This window comes from Euleptes europaea, chromosome 7 (genome assembly GCF_029931775.1).
Source record: "Euleptes europaea isolate rEulEur1 chromosome 7, rEulEur1.hap1, whole genome shotgun sequence".
Taxonomy (NCBI): domain Eukaryota; kingdom Metazoa; phylum Chordata; class Lepidosauria; order Squamata; family Sphaerodactylidae; genus Euleptes; species Euleptes europaea.
Genome location: NC_079318.1, coordinates 73,240,616 through 73,254,251, shown reverse-complemented (window position 1 = coordinate 73,254,251; position 13,636 = coordinate 73,240,616). Strand labels below are relative to the sequence as shown.

Here is a 13,636-nt window from a genome sequence, read left to right as displayed (position 1 = left end):
AATTACCATAGAAGAAGAAGAAGTAGAAGAGTTGGTTTCTATATGCTGACTTTCTCTACCACTTAAGGCAGAATCAAACCAGCTTACAATCACCTTCCCTTCCCCTCCCCACAACAGACACCCTGTGAGGTAGGTGGGGCTGAGAGTGTGTGACTGGCCCAAGGTCACCCAGCTGGCTTCATGTGTAGGAGTGGAGAAACAAATCCAGTTCACCATACGGAAAAGCTAGCAAAATGGGTTATTAGTGACTGTAACTTTGTGTTTTTCTTCCAGCGTACTTGCAGTGGGAACAATGCCAGTCATCAGGAGCCTGAGTCGAGCAGTCAGGCAGGTGCTGCAGAGACCTGGCTGCGGCTGCCAGGTTGCTGTCGTTCCGGTGAGGTGTCTTGGTTTCTCACCCCGGCAAGTAACCTCAGATGCCAGCTTTCATTCTGTATCTTTCTCAGAAACAGATCACCCCAGAGTATTAATTACAGGTCAGTGTACATGACTGCAGTTTCAGACTGTTTTTCTGTGAGCTATTTGAATTTCCTTATTGCTAATCATATCAAGCCATCTTCATTGATAGTTGGTTTGCATGAAAATGTAGGGTTAGGGAAGCAGTGATGGTCTCCTAGGCTACCCCTTACCACAAGATAGACCATATGCATAGCCCAGAGTACAAGATAAGACTCTAAAACGCATGGTCACTTAGCACAGTTCCATCCCAGTTCCATCCCCGTTCCACCCAGGATCAAATGAACCCACATTACCTGGAATGAGCAGGGACTAAACTATGTGCAAATGCATCCATGTAAACAGAAAATCCGGGTTCCTGCTGACCGCCTCCCCCCCAGCTCCTGGTGATTGGTCCTTTCGAATTGACTAATGGAGACTTCCCCCGCCCCCCTCGATTGTAATTTTAAAAGCATTTTAAGAACTAAAAAAAACAAAAAACGGAGCTACCTGAAAGAAAGGGGGGGGGAATCCAAGCCTCGTTTTAAAAAAGACTTTCTTTTTCTTAGAAAAAGCTCCCAAGTAGCAGCAGGCAGGAAGCATTTGAATTCCTGCCTCTTCACAAACTGCCTTGTGATTGGCTGTGAGTGATGCCAATCATCTGTGTTTCCCCCTATTTCTGTTTCTGTTTCTCCCAGAAGAGGAATGGGAAAAGGCGGGTTCATTTCGCTTCGATACAGGGCTGAAAAAAAGAGTAAATAAGGTACCGTCCGTTTGCAAAGATTTGATCCTGGGTGGAACGGGGCTAACTGACCATGCGTTTTAGACCAAGGAGAGCAGGAGTGGAGAGTAGAAGTAAACAAGGAATGTTGCTCCAGGCATCTTTCTTAGTAGTAGTAGTAGTAGAAGAAGAGTTGGTTTTTATACCCTTATTTTCTCTACCTTTAAGGAGTCTCAAACCGGCTTACAATCACCTTCCCTTCCTCTCCCCACAATAGGCACCTTGTGAGGTAGGTGAGGCTGAGAGAGTTCAGAGAGAACAGTGACTAGCCTGAGGTCACCAAGCAGGCTTCATGTGGAAGAGTGGGGAAACCAGATTAGAAGCCTCCTCTCTGAACTACTACACAGTGCTGGCTCTTACAGCATTCTTCTTTGTAAACATAGGTCTAGTCTCCCACCAAGAAGCTGCACTAAGTGGGTAGTATAGCATTTGTTTGATCTTTTGTCCTAGATGATACAGAATGTCACCATTTTATCTGCCGGAATAGAACCACTAGAAATGTGTACTCTTTGAGAAGATATCCTAGGTTGGGTTGTAAAGCAATAGCTGTTCCCCATAAAATCGGACATAATTTTTTTTTGCTGTCCACGAGCGCGCTGTCCCCTGACACATGGTAGTAGGATGAATAAAATTCCTGATAATGATCAATTAAAATGTCCACTGCAAGTGGTGGGCAGAAGCTGCCAGTCCTGGCTGGAACACCAGTAGGTATTGTGCTGTTCATTGTGTTTCCCTGAGAGCAAATGCTAAGTTTGATCCTGGTTGTAGAAACACAAGTCAGAAAGGACTTCAAGACAGTCGCTATGCCCTGAAGTATTCTTAATTATCTAGTCACTCTTTCCCTAGAAAGATAATCTCCAGTGAAGCATATAAATATTTCTTCTGTGCTTATTTATGTAACATAACCCCCCTTTTTAGGTTTGCTAGGCACTGAATTAATTTCTTTTGACCTCCTCTCATTGACTTTTAGGGGGACTAGGTCAGCTTGGAGTAGGACTTGCTAAACTCTTGCGGTAAGCTGTGACTTTTTGATGCTTCTTATTTACAGCCAAGTGTATATGATTTGTTTAAGAAAAAAACCAAGATTTCCATGAACCTTCACAATCCGTTTTTTATGTTAAAAAGTGCAGGCCAGTCATGGCCTTATTGTTTCATGCATTCCAATGCCTCCCTTTCCACCGATGGCGGGAAACAAGCTGAATCCCTGTGGAACACTGGTGCCCTCCTCGTCATGCCACCACAAGCAACTGCTGTGGTGGTTTGTCTGGAGAGGTAGCTGCTGTAGGGCTGTTGAATTAAAAAAAATTCAGTATAGTTCGGATTCGGCTGAATTCAGCCCGTTTAGATTCGGGATATGCCGAAGTCCGAACTCTCCTGCTTCGGGTCCGTGCAATTCGGTGGGAATTCAAAGTTCGGGGGGAAAATTCGGCCGAATAAAGCCATTAAAAACACAACCGCGCCTTTCCACAGCTCTGGGGGGGCATTTTGGGGGTAAAGGTCCCAAACTTTCAGAGGAGCTTCAAAGGACGCTTCTTGAAAGACCCCCCAAGTTTTGTAAAGATTGGGTCAGGGGGGGCTGAGATATGGGCCCCGAAAGGGGTCCCCCCACCCTTAATGTGTATCTCTGAGCAGAGCTTGCCGCCCACACAAAGCTCCCAGCCCCGACAAACAGCTGAGAGCAAGGGCAGGGCAGGTGTGAAAAAATGTGCAAAGCAATACAACTGCAAAGCAACACAAGCATGCAATGCAACACCTTTGCAACAGTGCAAAGCAACACCTGACACCTGGGAGTTTGCAAACCATGGAAAGGGACAGAGGCAGCTAGCTATGCATAATGAGCAGGAAGGGGTGGAATTTCTCCTTTTGCATTGGACTTGGGACCAGGCAGATGCATTCTTTAAGTCACCATTTGAAAACCAGTTTTGAGCAAGCATCAAAATAACCTAACTGATCTTATGAATGAGGGAAAACCTGAAGACACAAAACTGAAGCCCCTCCTCAAACCAGGGAGAGAGAGACTGGAGGGGGAACACACACCCCAAGCAGAACCGGCAAAAGCCCCCTTTGGCTCCCACCCACCCAAAGAAACTGCTCCCTCCCCACACACACACAGACTCTGCTTCCCCCCCCCCCACACACACACAGAAAGGAAAAATTATAGATTAAAGCCCCCAAAGGGGTCTTACTGTGGCTGTCTTCTGTTCCATCAGGAGGGGCTGGGAGGCTGGGTAATCCAATATGATTCCATTTGTATCCAATATGAGATCCATATGTATGCATCTCTCGAGGGTGATCCATTCATCCCAATAGGGAAAAGGGGAAAGCCCATATCTCGGGGGGCCCTGACCCAATGTTTACAAAACTTGGGTGGTCTCTTAAGAAGCCTTGTCTGAAGCTCCGCTGAAAGTTTGGGGTCGGCACACCCAAAAATGCGCCCCCTGCAGCCACGGAAAGAGAAAAGGGGGGGAGCCGATATTTCTGCCCCCATGAACCCATCTTTACAAAACTTGGGTGGTCTCTTAAGAAGGATTGTCTGAAGCTATGCTGAAAGTTTGGGGGCTGCACCCCCCAAAAAGCGCCCCCTGCAGCCACGGAAATGGAAAAGGGAGGAGAGGAAAAAGGGGTGGAGCCCATATCTCGGGGGGTCCTGACCCAATGTTTACAAAACCTGGGGGGATCTCTTAAGAAGGCTCATCTGAAGCTCCGTTGAAAGTTTGGGGTCTGTACCACCAAAAATGCGCCCCCTGCAGCCATGGAAAGAAAAAAGGGGGGAGCCCATATCGGGACCCCCTGACCCAATGTTTACAAAACTTGGGTGGTCTCTTAAGAAGGCTTGTCTGAATCTCCGCTGAAAGTTTGGGGTCTGTACCCTCAAAAATGCACCCCCTGCAGCCACGGAAAGGAGCGAATGTGCACAAGCACCCCCACACACAAACACAGGAGGATTTCCCTCTCTCTCTCTCTCTCCCCGGCCGGGCCGCACATCAGCTGATTCCTCCAGTATTCAATCCTGACTGATTGGCCAGAAGGAGACCCAGCTTGGCCACCGATTGGCCGGGGGAGGAGAATGCTGCTAACTGACGGTTATGCTGCTTACTGGCGCCCCGAATTTGCCGGATTTATTCGTGAACTCCCGAACTCACTGAATTCGGCTCCCTAGTTGCCCGCCAGTTTTGAGTTTGGTTCGTCCCGAACTAAAAACCGCCGAATCAAGGGAAATTCGGCTGATTTTCAGTTTGGGCCGAACCGAATCAACAGCCCTAAGCTGCTGTCTTAGTGGACTGATCTGGGTTGACACAGGAATTTTTGTAATGAATTATACTTAGCTATCTCATATCTTCTGTTGAGCGATGTAATGGGAATTTTCATATTTGAACGTCTTCTGAAAAAGATGTTTCTAACTGAAATGAATGTTTTGAGAAGTGTCCTGAGACTAATGGTATCATCTTCTTTAGAAAACGCTTTGGGAAGAACAATGTGATCCTGTCAGATATTAGAAAGCCACCTGACAATGTCTTCTATAGTGGTAAGTGGCCAGATTATGAGCAGGCACATATTCTTTACAGTCCAATAAAGATGGCCTTCTTTCTGCAAGAGAGAGTTCCCTTTGTGAAGCAGTCTGGGTAGTATCTCTCACAATCATGTTCCAGAGGAGTCCTTGAGAGGCATAACTGCACCAGCTTTGCATGCCTGTTCAGTCCATAGCATCTCCAGTTAGAAGGATCAAGTTGTACATAATGTGAATAACCTCTGCCCGAGACCCTGGAGAGCCAGTCAGAGTAGGCAAGACTGAGCGTGAATATACCAAGTGTCAGGCTCAAGATAAGGCAGCTTCAGGTGTTCATGTGTGCAGGCTTAGGGCTTGTGTACTGCTTTTCTCGCTCTGAGAGAGAAGGGCATCTAAGATTGGTGTTTCAGCATCGCTTGCTTCGGGAGGCAGGACTTCAAGGATTTTTTACCCCTCCACCTGTTCTTCACCGTGGGAAGAAATGAACAGCTGCTCCAAGAGACTCATGGATATATGACTCACAGGATTACTCCTGACTTGTGATGAGGGTTTCATGTACCCATCTTTTAGTTTAAACATTTAATTATGAGTGGAGCACAGGTTAGAGATTTCTCCATAAGCATATTTGAATGTGTTCTTGTCTTATTCCTTCTGCTTGAAAAAGTTCAGCTACTTGAGATTATTTATCTCCCTGCCTCTTCTAATTCATTTGACTTTAAGATCACCAAAGTCTAGTGTTAGTTTAGCTTTAGCTACTTAACTTCCTAAAGAGAGGTTCTTTCATAGTAGGGGTTGGACATTTAACCCATATTTACTTTTCTACTTTAATAGTGTGTGATGCCATGAAGCATCAAACAATGTAGGTAAGGTAGCCAGATCAGGTTTCTTCTGATGGTAGTAGTGCAATGCCAACTGAGTGACATAAATGGTAAACCAGCCAAAGAAAATCTGGAGGACAAGTATGGTGTTTTGTATGCATTTAATCTTCCTTTGCCATGGAAGACAGCAGGATTAGGGCTTGAGAGAGGCAGTATTATATGCACATGAATTGTTTTGGGATTTTAAAAGTTGTTCTCTCATCACATTATTACCTTTCATTCCCAGCTTGTCTTTGCAGTGCTTCAGAAGCCTATTTAATCAGAGACCATGGGTTGGATCCAACCTGCTTTTCCACTGATCACCAAAAAGGCTATGCTATGGATCATGGACAAAAATTATCAGGGACACTGGCTATAATAAGGAGGGGGATTGGCCAAGATTGCGCAAAAAAGCTGGCTGGATCCAACCCAGTAATATGTATGTGAACATGTTGCTCCGGAGAAACAGTGATCTGGTCATCTCCTTTGAAAGCTGTTTGCCTCTAGCCTATATCAGGGAGTGAATCTTTGCAACCCGGGGGCTTAAATTAAACATGACATCAGAAATGTGAAGCCAAATTTGTGCAAATTTCTTACACTATAAAAGGAATCCTTCTGCTGGCGGACTCCCCACACAGTGTTAACAAGTAAGCATGGTGCCCAGCCAAGCCACAGATCTCTTGCTTGCATATGTGTGGTCTGACATAAATGAAACACTAGCTGCATGGAATGTTCCTCTGGTAAGGGTTTTCTTACATGCCCAGCATCATGTTTAAATCTGGCCCAAATAACCCACTTTTGTGAAATTCCCTTGGCAGTCCAGAAGCAAGTCAAAATGAAGGGGAAAAGAGCATTCTGTGAGATCTTTCATGCAGGTGCTCCAAGGAATGAAGTGCTACCATAAAATAGCTTGGCTGTGGGCTGCCTAGTACGCTCAGGCCATGTACTTTAAACAGCATCTTAGTGAGCTGGAGACACCCCTATTGCGTAGTTGTTATTGTTTGCTGTACTTGCAAACTTTTGCTACAAATGTGATAGTAAAGAACTCTTCCACGAACAGTTGAGATGCTGATTCAGCCAACACATTCTTCCCTTCCATGCCCCTTCTCCTAACTCATCTTCACCTCTTCTTTTCAGGTCCTTTTATCTACTCTGACATTTTGGACTACAAGAACCTGCGTGAGATAGTAGTGAACAACCGGATTACATGGCTGTTTCATTATAGTGCTTTGCTCAGTGCTGTGGGAGAAGCCAATGTCCCTTTGGCAAGATCTGTAAATATCAATGGTGGGTAGTGTCAAGTGGCTTAGTATTATTTGGATAATGGTTCATGTTGCCCAAGGGAAATGAAGATCTAGGTTTAGAGGTTGATAACTGTTTGCCGTTCCCAGGATTGCACAACATTCTTGACATTGCTGCTGAACACAACTTGCGACTCTTTGTACCCAGCACAATTGGAGCATTTGGACCCACCTCCCCTAGAAACCCAACCCCTGATCTCTGCATCCAAAGGCCCAGGACAATCTATGGTGTCTCCAAAGTTCATGCTGAGCTCATGGGAGAAGTAAGTATTCCTCTGACATCTATGTGGTTGTTTTACTGCTTCCACATGTGGAGAAGCTTCATCTGTCATGAGAGCAGTTTAGTATCAGTTCTATAAGGGATCAGTAACCTGAAACAGTCTAGACAAGATGGAGATACTGTTGGAAAGATGGAAGGTTAACATGGGATTTATCTTTCCCGTACTGAGCTGCAACTTCCTGAGGGATCAGATTTGCAGTTTAGTGTTGTATTTGCATCTCAAAGCACTTTTCGTTGACTTGAGTTGGGTCACCAGCTACAGCCTTAGCTGAGAAAGCCTAATCTTGCCACCATTATCCATGTCTTACAGTGTAATCCTAAAGTAAATATACATCCTTCTAAGTCCATTGTGCTTAAAGAGGTCTAATTTTTCTTTGGATTGCTCTGTTCATTGTGTACAAGTTAGACTACTGCAATAAGTTTTATATGAGGTTGCCCACAAAAGCATTTGGAAACTTTAACTGGTTTAAAATATAGTGGCCCAATTAACTGCATCTTTGGTAACATCTTGACAATGTTGAAAGAGTTTCAGTGCCTCTCACTTCAAATGGCATGCTGAAACAAAGTGCTGGCTTTGACCATTAGAGTTCCTAAATGTCAGGGACCTGGAGTACACCAGGGTCTGCCTGATCTCATATGAGCCTACCCATGTTTTAAGATCATCTGCCCCTTCAGAAGTGAGGTAGATGGCTACCAGAGATGGGACATTTGCCCCGATGTAGAATGCCCTCCACATGTACATGGGCAGGTGCCCACTTTATTGACTAAGCATTTGTTAAAGACCTTTTTTATTTACCTAAGCCTTGGTAACTTGTGACTTTCTGCAGTTTCTTCATTCTGTTTGGCAATCGTTGGATGGACCAGTTGTTTCTTGCTGCCCCCCTTCTTTTCTAGTCTGAAACCTTCAGGGTTTTAATTATTGTTTTAAACCTGAATTTAGCCACCTCAGGCAAAGCTTAAAATCAGAAAGCTGATTGGCAAAATATGCCTTTGGATGCCACTTAAGAAAGGCTTAATATTTATGCAGACCATTATTTTTTTTATATTTCCTGTAACAATGAAAAATTAGCCAACAAGAATACTTTGTAAATATTGGCTCAAATGATCATCCATTGTGGAACTGTGACTACTGTTTCTCCAGCGCAATTTGGATTGGTGCTCCTTGTTCACCTTACAGGACTTTATTGGTCCTCTTTCAGTTAAGAAGAGTACTCTGCAGACCATTGTTTCAAAATACTTGTTTCAATATGGAATAAGTTCAGTCTGCCCAGATTCTGTAGGATGTGTTTAAAATCCTTTGACGTAGAATTGGTGTCAAAAATTGTTTTGCAGCCATGGAAGTACATTTCCACAGGCAAAGGAGGGCCGGGCAATTTTCACCAAGTATTCTGTCCTCTGACATATCTATATGTTGAACCCAGAACTGTTTCTGGAGGTCCTCTGACTTTGAGGGGCGACATTTAGGAGGGTTCAGCTGGCTTCAGTGGGAGAGGAGAAGTCCATTCTGCTCATGATTCTTTGGATCCACACTGCAATATTTTATCCGCGTTAGCTAGAGTACTTCTCAGGTACTGCTGCTGACTGCATGTTGTGTTGTTCTTTTCAGTATTACCATTACAGGTATGGGCTGGACTTCCGGTGCCTAAGATATCCTGGCATTATCTCAGCTGATTCCCAGCCTGGTGGGGGAACAACTGGTAAGGGAGCAAACAAGTTGTTATCATATCTTGTCAGTATGGAATTAGCCTTCAAATACATCCTAATGGGGAAAACAGACTGCATGTTACACTTGTTGGAGAGCTGTACTTGTTGAGAATTCTGAAGGTGTCATCCAAGGTGGTGGAAGGAATAGAAATCACATGCTCAGTGGAGGGAGCACTGTTGACTGCCTCTGTCTATTGCTCCTTTCCCCTTTTGCACTTTAGCTGCTGGCTCCTGCACATGAGCCATAACCAGGGCAACTGAAAATGGTCAAACGAAGTGCAACAAGGAGAAAGTTCCGCGAGCACTTCTGTTGTTGTTGGCACTGGGAAGGAGAGAGTTGAAGAGGTCTTTGTCTTGCATGGGAGAAAGCAGTGGAGCCAATGTTGCTGACCCCTTGTTTCCTAAGTTAAAATCTGGCATTCATCTGTCCTAAGGTATGGCAAGGAGGCTCAACACACTCTTCATCTTTGGCCAATGCACATACAGCTGGTTTGACTAGGGCTCTTTCCACATAGCAACAATTCTCTATGTAGTTCTTTTGGTGGTATACATACAAGGGCATTCACAGTGGCTGAGCATTCACACAGTAGTTTTCCGAACAATTTCCTATGGTATGAGCCCTTTTTTCTTGGCCACAGCCATGGGAAACAACTCTATTCTCCAGACAAACTTTACTGGCTCAAGACCTTTATCAAGCTAAACACATCCAGCGTGTGAGCCAGCGTGGTGTAGTGGTTAAGAGCAATGGTTTGGAGTGGTGGACTCTGATCTGGACAACTGGATATGATTCCCCACTCCTCCACATGAGCGGCGGAGGCTAATCTGGTGAACTGGATTTGTTTCCCCACTCCTACACATGAAGCCAGCTGGGTGACCTTGGGCTAGTCACACTCTCTCAGCACCACCTTCCTCACAGGGGTGGGAAGGGGAAGGGAAGGTGATTGTAAGCCTGTTTGATTCTTCCTTAAGTAGTAGAGAAAGTCTGCATATAAAAACCAACTCTTCTCCTCCTCCTTCTCCTTCAAACAAGTCATGGGAAACCAAACTAATGAACTGATGCGTTTGGTACGTTTGGTACATGCATAGTAGGAGTTGTGGTATTTCCAGCAGGTACCTTATTCTTGTCATTCACACTGAGGGACAGGGCACTGCAGTCATGTTAAAAACTTTTCATTCCTCCAGACTATGCTGTCCAAATCTTCCATGATGCTGTGAAATCTGGCAAGTTCCAGTGCAACCTAAAGCCAGACACACGCCTCCCAATGATGTACATCAGTGACTGCCTGAGAGCTACCTTGGAGGTCATGGAGGCACCTGCCGAGTTGCTTAGCATGAGGACATACAACATTGGAGCCATGAGTTTTACTCCTGAGGAGCTGGTTCAAGAGGTCCAGAAGCATATTCCAGAACTTGAAGTTTCCTACAACGTGGATGCAGTCAGACAAGCCATTGGTTAGTCCCTGTGTATTATCTTGTGGCTGTCTATTAAAGTATCCTGAGTGTAGGAGAAAGGGAACCTCCAGTCAATACATATTTATGCTCTGCCCTTGCCTCCGGCTTTGATATTAACTGTTCAGAGCCAGGGCCTTAGGCCAATATGTGATAGGCCATTTCTTACACATTGAACAATGGAAGTTGGCAAGTAGAAAGTGAGAACTCTGGGAGCAGGGCTAGAGAGACCTAGAGAACCTGAGGAAACTCTGCCAGGCACAGCAGACAATCCTAGGCTGTATGAACCAATAGTCTGATTCACATAAGGTGAAGTCATCTCATCATAAGAGAGCAACGGCGCTTCCGCTACATTGCTCATAGCAGAGAAGGCCAATATTGAAAATGTGGTATAAGAAACGTGAGTGTTAGGGCATCATCCAGAAAGTTCAGACACTACATCTGTAGGTGAACGAAGTGTGTAGGTTACTAACGGCCTTAGCACTAGAGGCTTCTGAGTCCTGACCCAAGGTTTGCCCTTCATTGAAACCTACAAGCAAAGAAGCATTCTGTTGGAATCTGGGACTAGATCTCCTGGTGCTTATTTTAACATAACAACAACAACAAAAGCGGGGTGGTGGTGATTAGGATAGAATCATGGAAGGGGGCATACAGGCCATGTAGTCTAACCCCCTGCTTAATGCAGGATCAGCCTAGAGCATCCCTGACAAGTGCTTGTCCAGCCTCTGTTTAAAGACTGCCAGTGAGGGGGAGCTCACCACCTCCCTAGGTAGCTGATTCCACCGTTGAACAACTTTTACTGGATCAAGACCACAGCACTATTGGGGCACTCTCTGTGCTGTTTCCCTGATACAAATTGCTTTTACCCCTAGAGGACTGTAGCTACAGGTGTTGTAGTGGGAAGCCTCAGCCTGCTCTCGGAGGAACAAGAATGAGTGGAGATGTACCCCAGCCCTTCTGCTGCTTTTTGCACTTCACAGGGTATTTAGGAGTTCATGCTGGTAGAAAGAGTGCTGAAGTTATACCTAAATGTCATGTTAAATTTGAGTGCCTGTGTTTCAATCCAGACAGCTCATCTTTGTAATGAAAAACAGCTTTGGGAGGGTGTGACTTTCATTGGACAAATGGGGAGGGAGTTTTAAACTTTCCTTGTCTGTTGCATCTTTTTCATCCACTCACACATAGGGCTTCAGACATGCATTTTACCCTTGCAAACACTGATGTGGAAATCCAGGGAGCCCAGATTTTCCAGGGGGGAAAGTTAGGCATCCCTTCCCTTCTGCTGCTTCTCCACTGAAAAATGGCCACTCCTCAAACTGCTTTGTTTTAAGAAAACCAGCCATTGGGGTTTAAAATCCATGCACACACATGCTTATCCCATGCAGCTTGGCCCCCAGGTTCAACTTAATTCTTTCCTTTGTTGTTGTTGTTGTTGCTTTTGCGTAGCTGACAGCTGGCCCATGGTTTTTGACGACAGCAATGCACGCCGAGACTGGGGATGGAAACATGATTATGACCTTCCAGAGCTAGTGACTACAATGTTCAACTTCCTGGGCTCTGCATCCTGTGTTACCAAGATTGCCCAGGCCAACTGACCCTCCTTGCATACTGCAGCCTCTTTGTTCAATATGACTAATAAAAATTTCCTCCGTTTCTAAGTCTTGAAGCAGTCCCTGGCACTGTTACACTTCCCACAAGTGTGTTGGGTGGCTTCTTTCTCTTGGTTCACTTTTCTTCCAGTTTTTATCAAGCTAGCTGAATATGACTTGGTACTGAGAACAATGTTTCAAGTATTCTTGGTTGCAGTCTAGCTGTTGGTCTCATGGGCCAACATTATTTGGTTTCTGTAAGGTATATCTTGCTCCCCCTTCCAAAACAAAACCCCTTGCCTAATACCTAGGATGTTCTTATTTTCTTATTCTTTGGTGCTTCTTCCATGTCTTTTTGTTGGATATTGGATTACAACTTAAAAGCAAAGTTGACATTAGCAGATGCAGGATTGGGATGACATATCTGCTGAGATAATGGGAATGTGGGAGCCAGGGGCCGTTTACAAGGGGATTGCATTTTTCTCACAACAGTCCCATGAAGCTGGTTATGCTAAAAGACCATCTGTCCCAAAAGAACTCAAACCTAGGGCTCCTCAGTCTGAGTTTAGTGCTTTAACCATGACACTGGTTCTTTCTACTAAGTCCTTTAAGGTGTAGCTTACAATATACCAAATCATACCAGAGGCTTACGGCAAATTCATTCTACCAAAGCATAATGTATTATTTCAAACACAGATCAATTTTTGTCTCACCTGTTTTGGCTGTGCATGGTGGTGGTGGTGTTACTCGATGTAATGGAATAGGACAGCCCACCTGCATCTCAGGTACGCCCCTCTTGACCCAGACACTGATAAGGTGGCTTCTTGGTGCCGCATTTCATAAAGAAGGTGCCATATTTCCTTGCAACATTATGCAGCAGAAGCCTAAAAGAGCAAAATGAAAAGAACGTGGCAGCAGAAGAGACAGAGGATTGGAGTGCCAGTTGTAGATATAAATGACCTGATGGGTCCTTGTTCTGCCAGGGAAGAACAGCATGGTAAACTTGTCATTTGAGATGGTCACCTGCCCCAAGGACAGCTTGCCAACCAGCTAAACTTTCACTGAGGTTGATCTTGGCCTGTGTGCATTTAGATCTTCAACTCATTGTTTGGTCACTTCCTCCCAACAGTGTAGGAAAGAAAAGGGGGTCGATAGATAGGCCTGCAGACTTAGAGATGAGAGTCAACCAAAAGTTGGTAAGTGACAGGGAGGTACCACCGTGTAGGGAGATCAGAGGTAGGGTGGAGGGAGAGTCTGCTTCTACAAGGCAGCTCTTCTCCACTTTGACTTACAAACCAGAGCACTTTTTGGAGCTTCCACATTACATCATGCTCCAGTTGTTCCATTTCCAGACTTTCCCTGACCTCCATTCATTCTTTCTCAAATCTGCTTTGACTTCAATCTTTTTGGAAAGAATGTACTCCAAATGTATTAGGACTCAGTCTTTAAGGAATGGTGCACTTTTTCTTGCCCTGCAAAGATCCTGCCTACATGGGCACCATTTTCCCACGACCAGCCCCTCATAGGTACCATTTTCCCAACATTTTTCCTGTTGTACCATTGGCAGATTCTGCTTAAAAAATTAGTTATGATTGCACTGTAATGGTCTATTGCCATTTAGGAATTTACTTTCAAGTTTAATAGAAGTTATGGCGCTATAGTGCATGTGTGAAGGGAAAAAAAAGGTAATGATTCATCACAACAGTCATGACGAACAGACCCCTCCCCCCAA

General features: G+C 44.9%; 1 protein-coding gene across 1 annotated transcript; it reads left to right on the top strand.

Moving 5' to 3' along the window:
* Positions 1-283: 283 nt before the first annotated feature.
* LOC130480362 (L-threonine 3-dehydrogenase, mitochondrial-like) lies at positions 284-11,914 on the top strand. The gene is made up of 8 exons (XM_056852854.1): positions 284-476; positions 2,187-2,229; positions 4,672-4,742; positions 6,719-6,868; positions 6,973-7,145; positions 8,769-8,859; positions 10,049-10,318; positions 11,762-11,914. The coding sequence occupies exons 1-8, from the start codon at positions 293-295 to the stop codon at positions 11,908-11,910; spliced, it is 1,131 nt and encodes a 376-aa protein (XP_056708832.1). The 5' UTR covers positions 284-292; the 3' UTR covers positions 11,911-11,914.
* Positions 11,915-13,636: the final 1,722 nt, after the last annotated feature.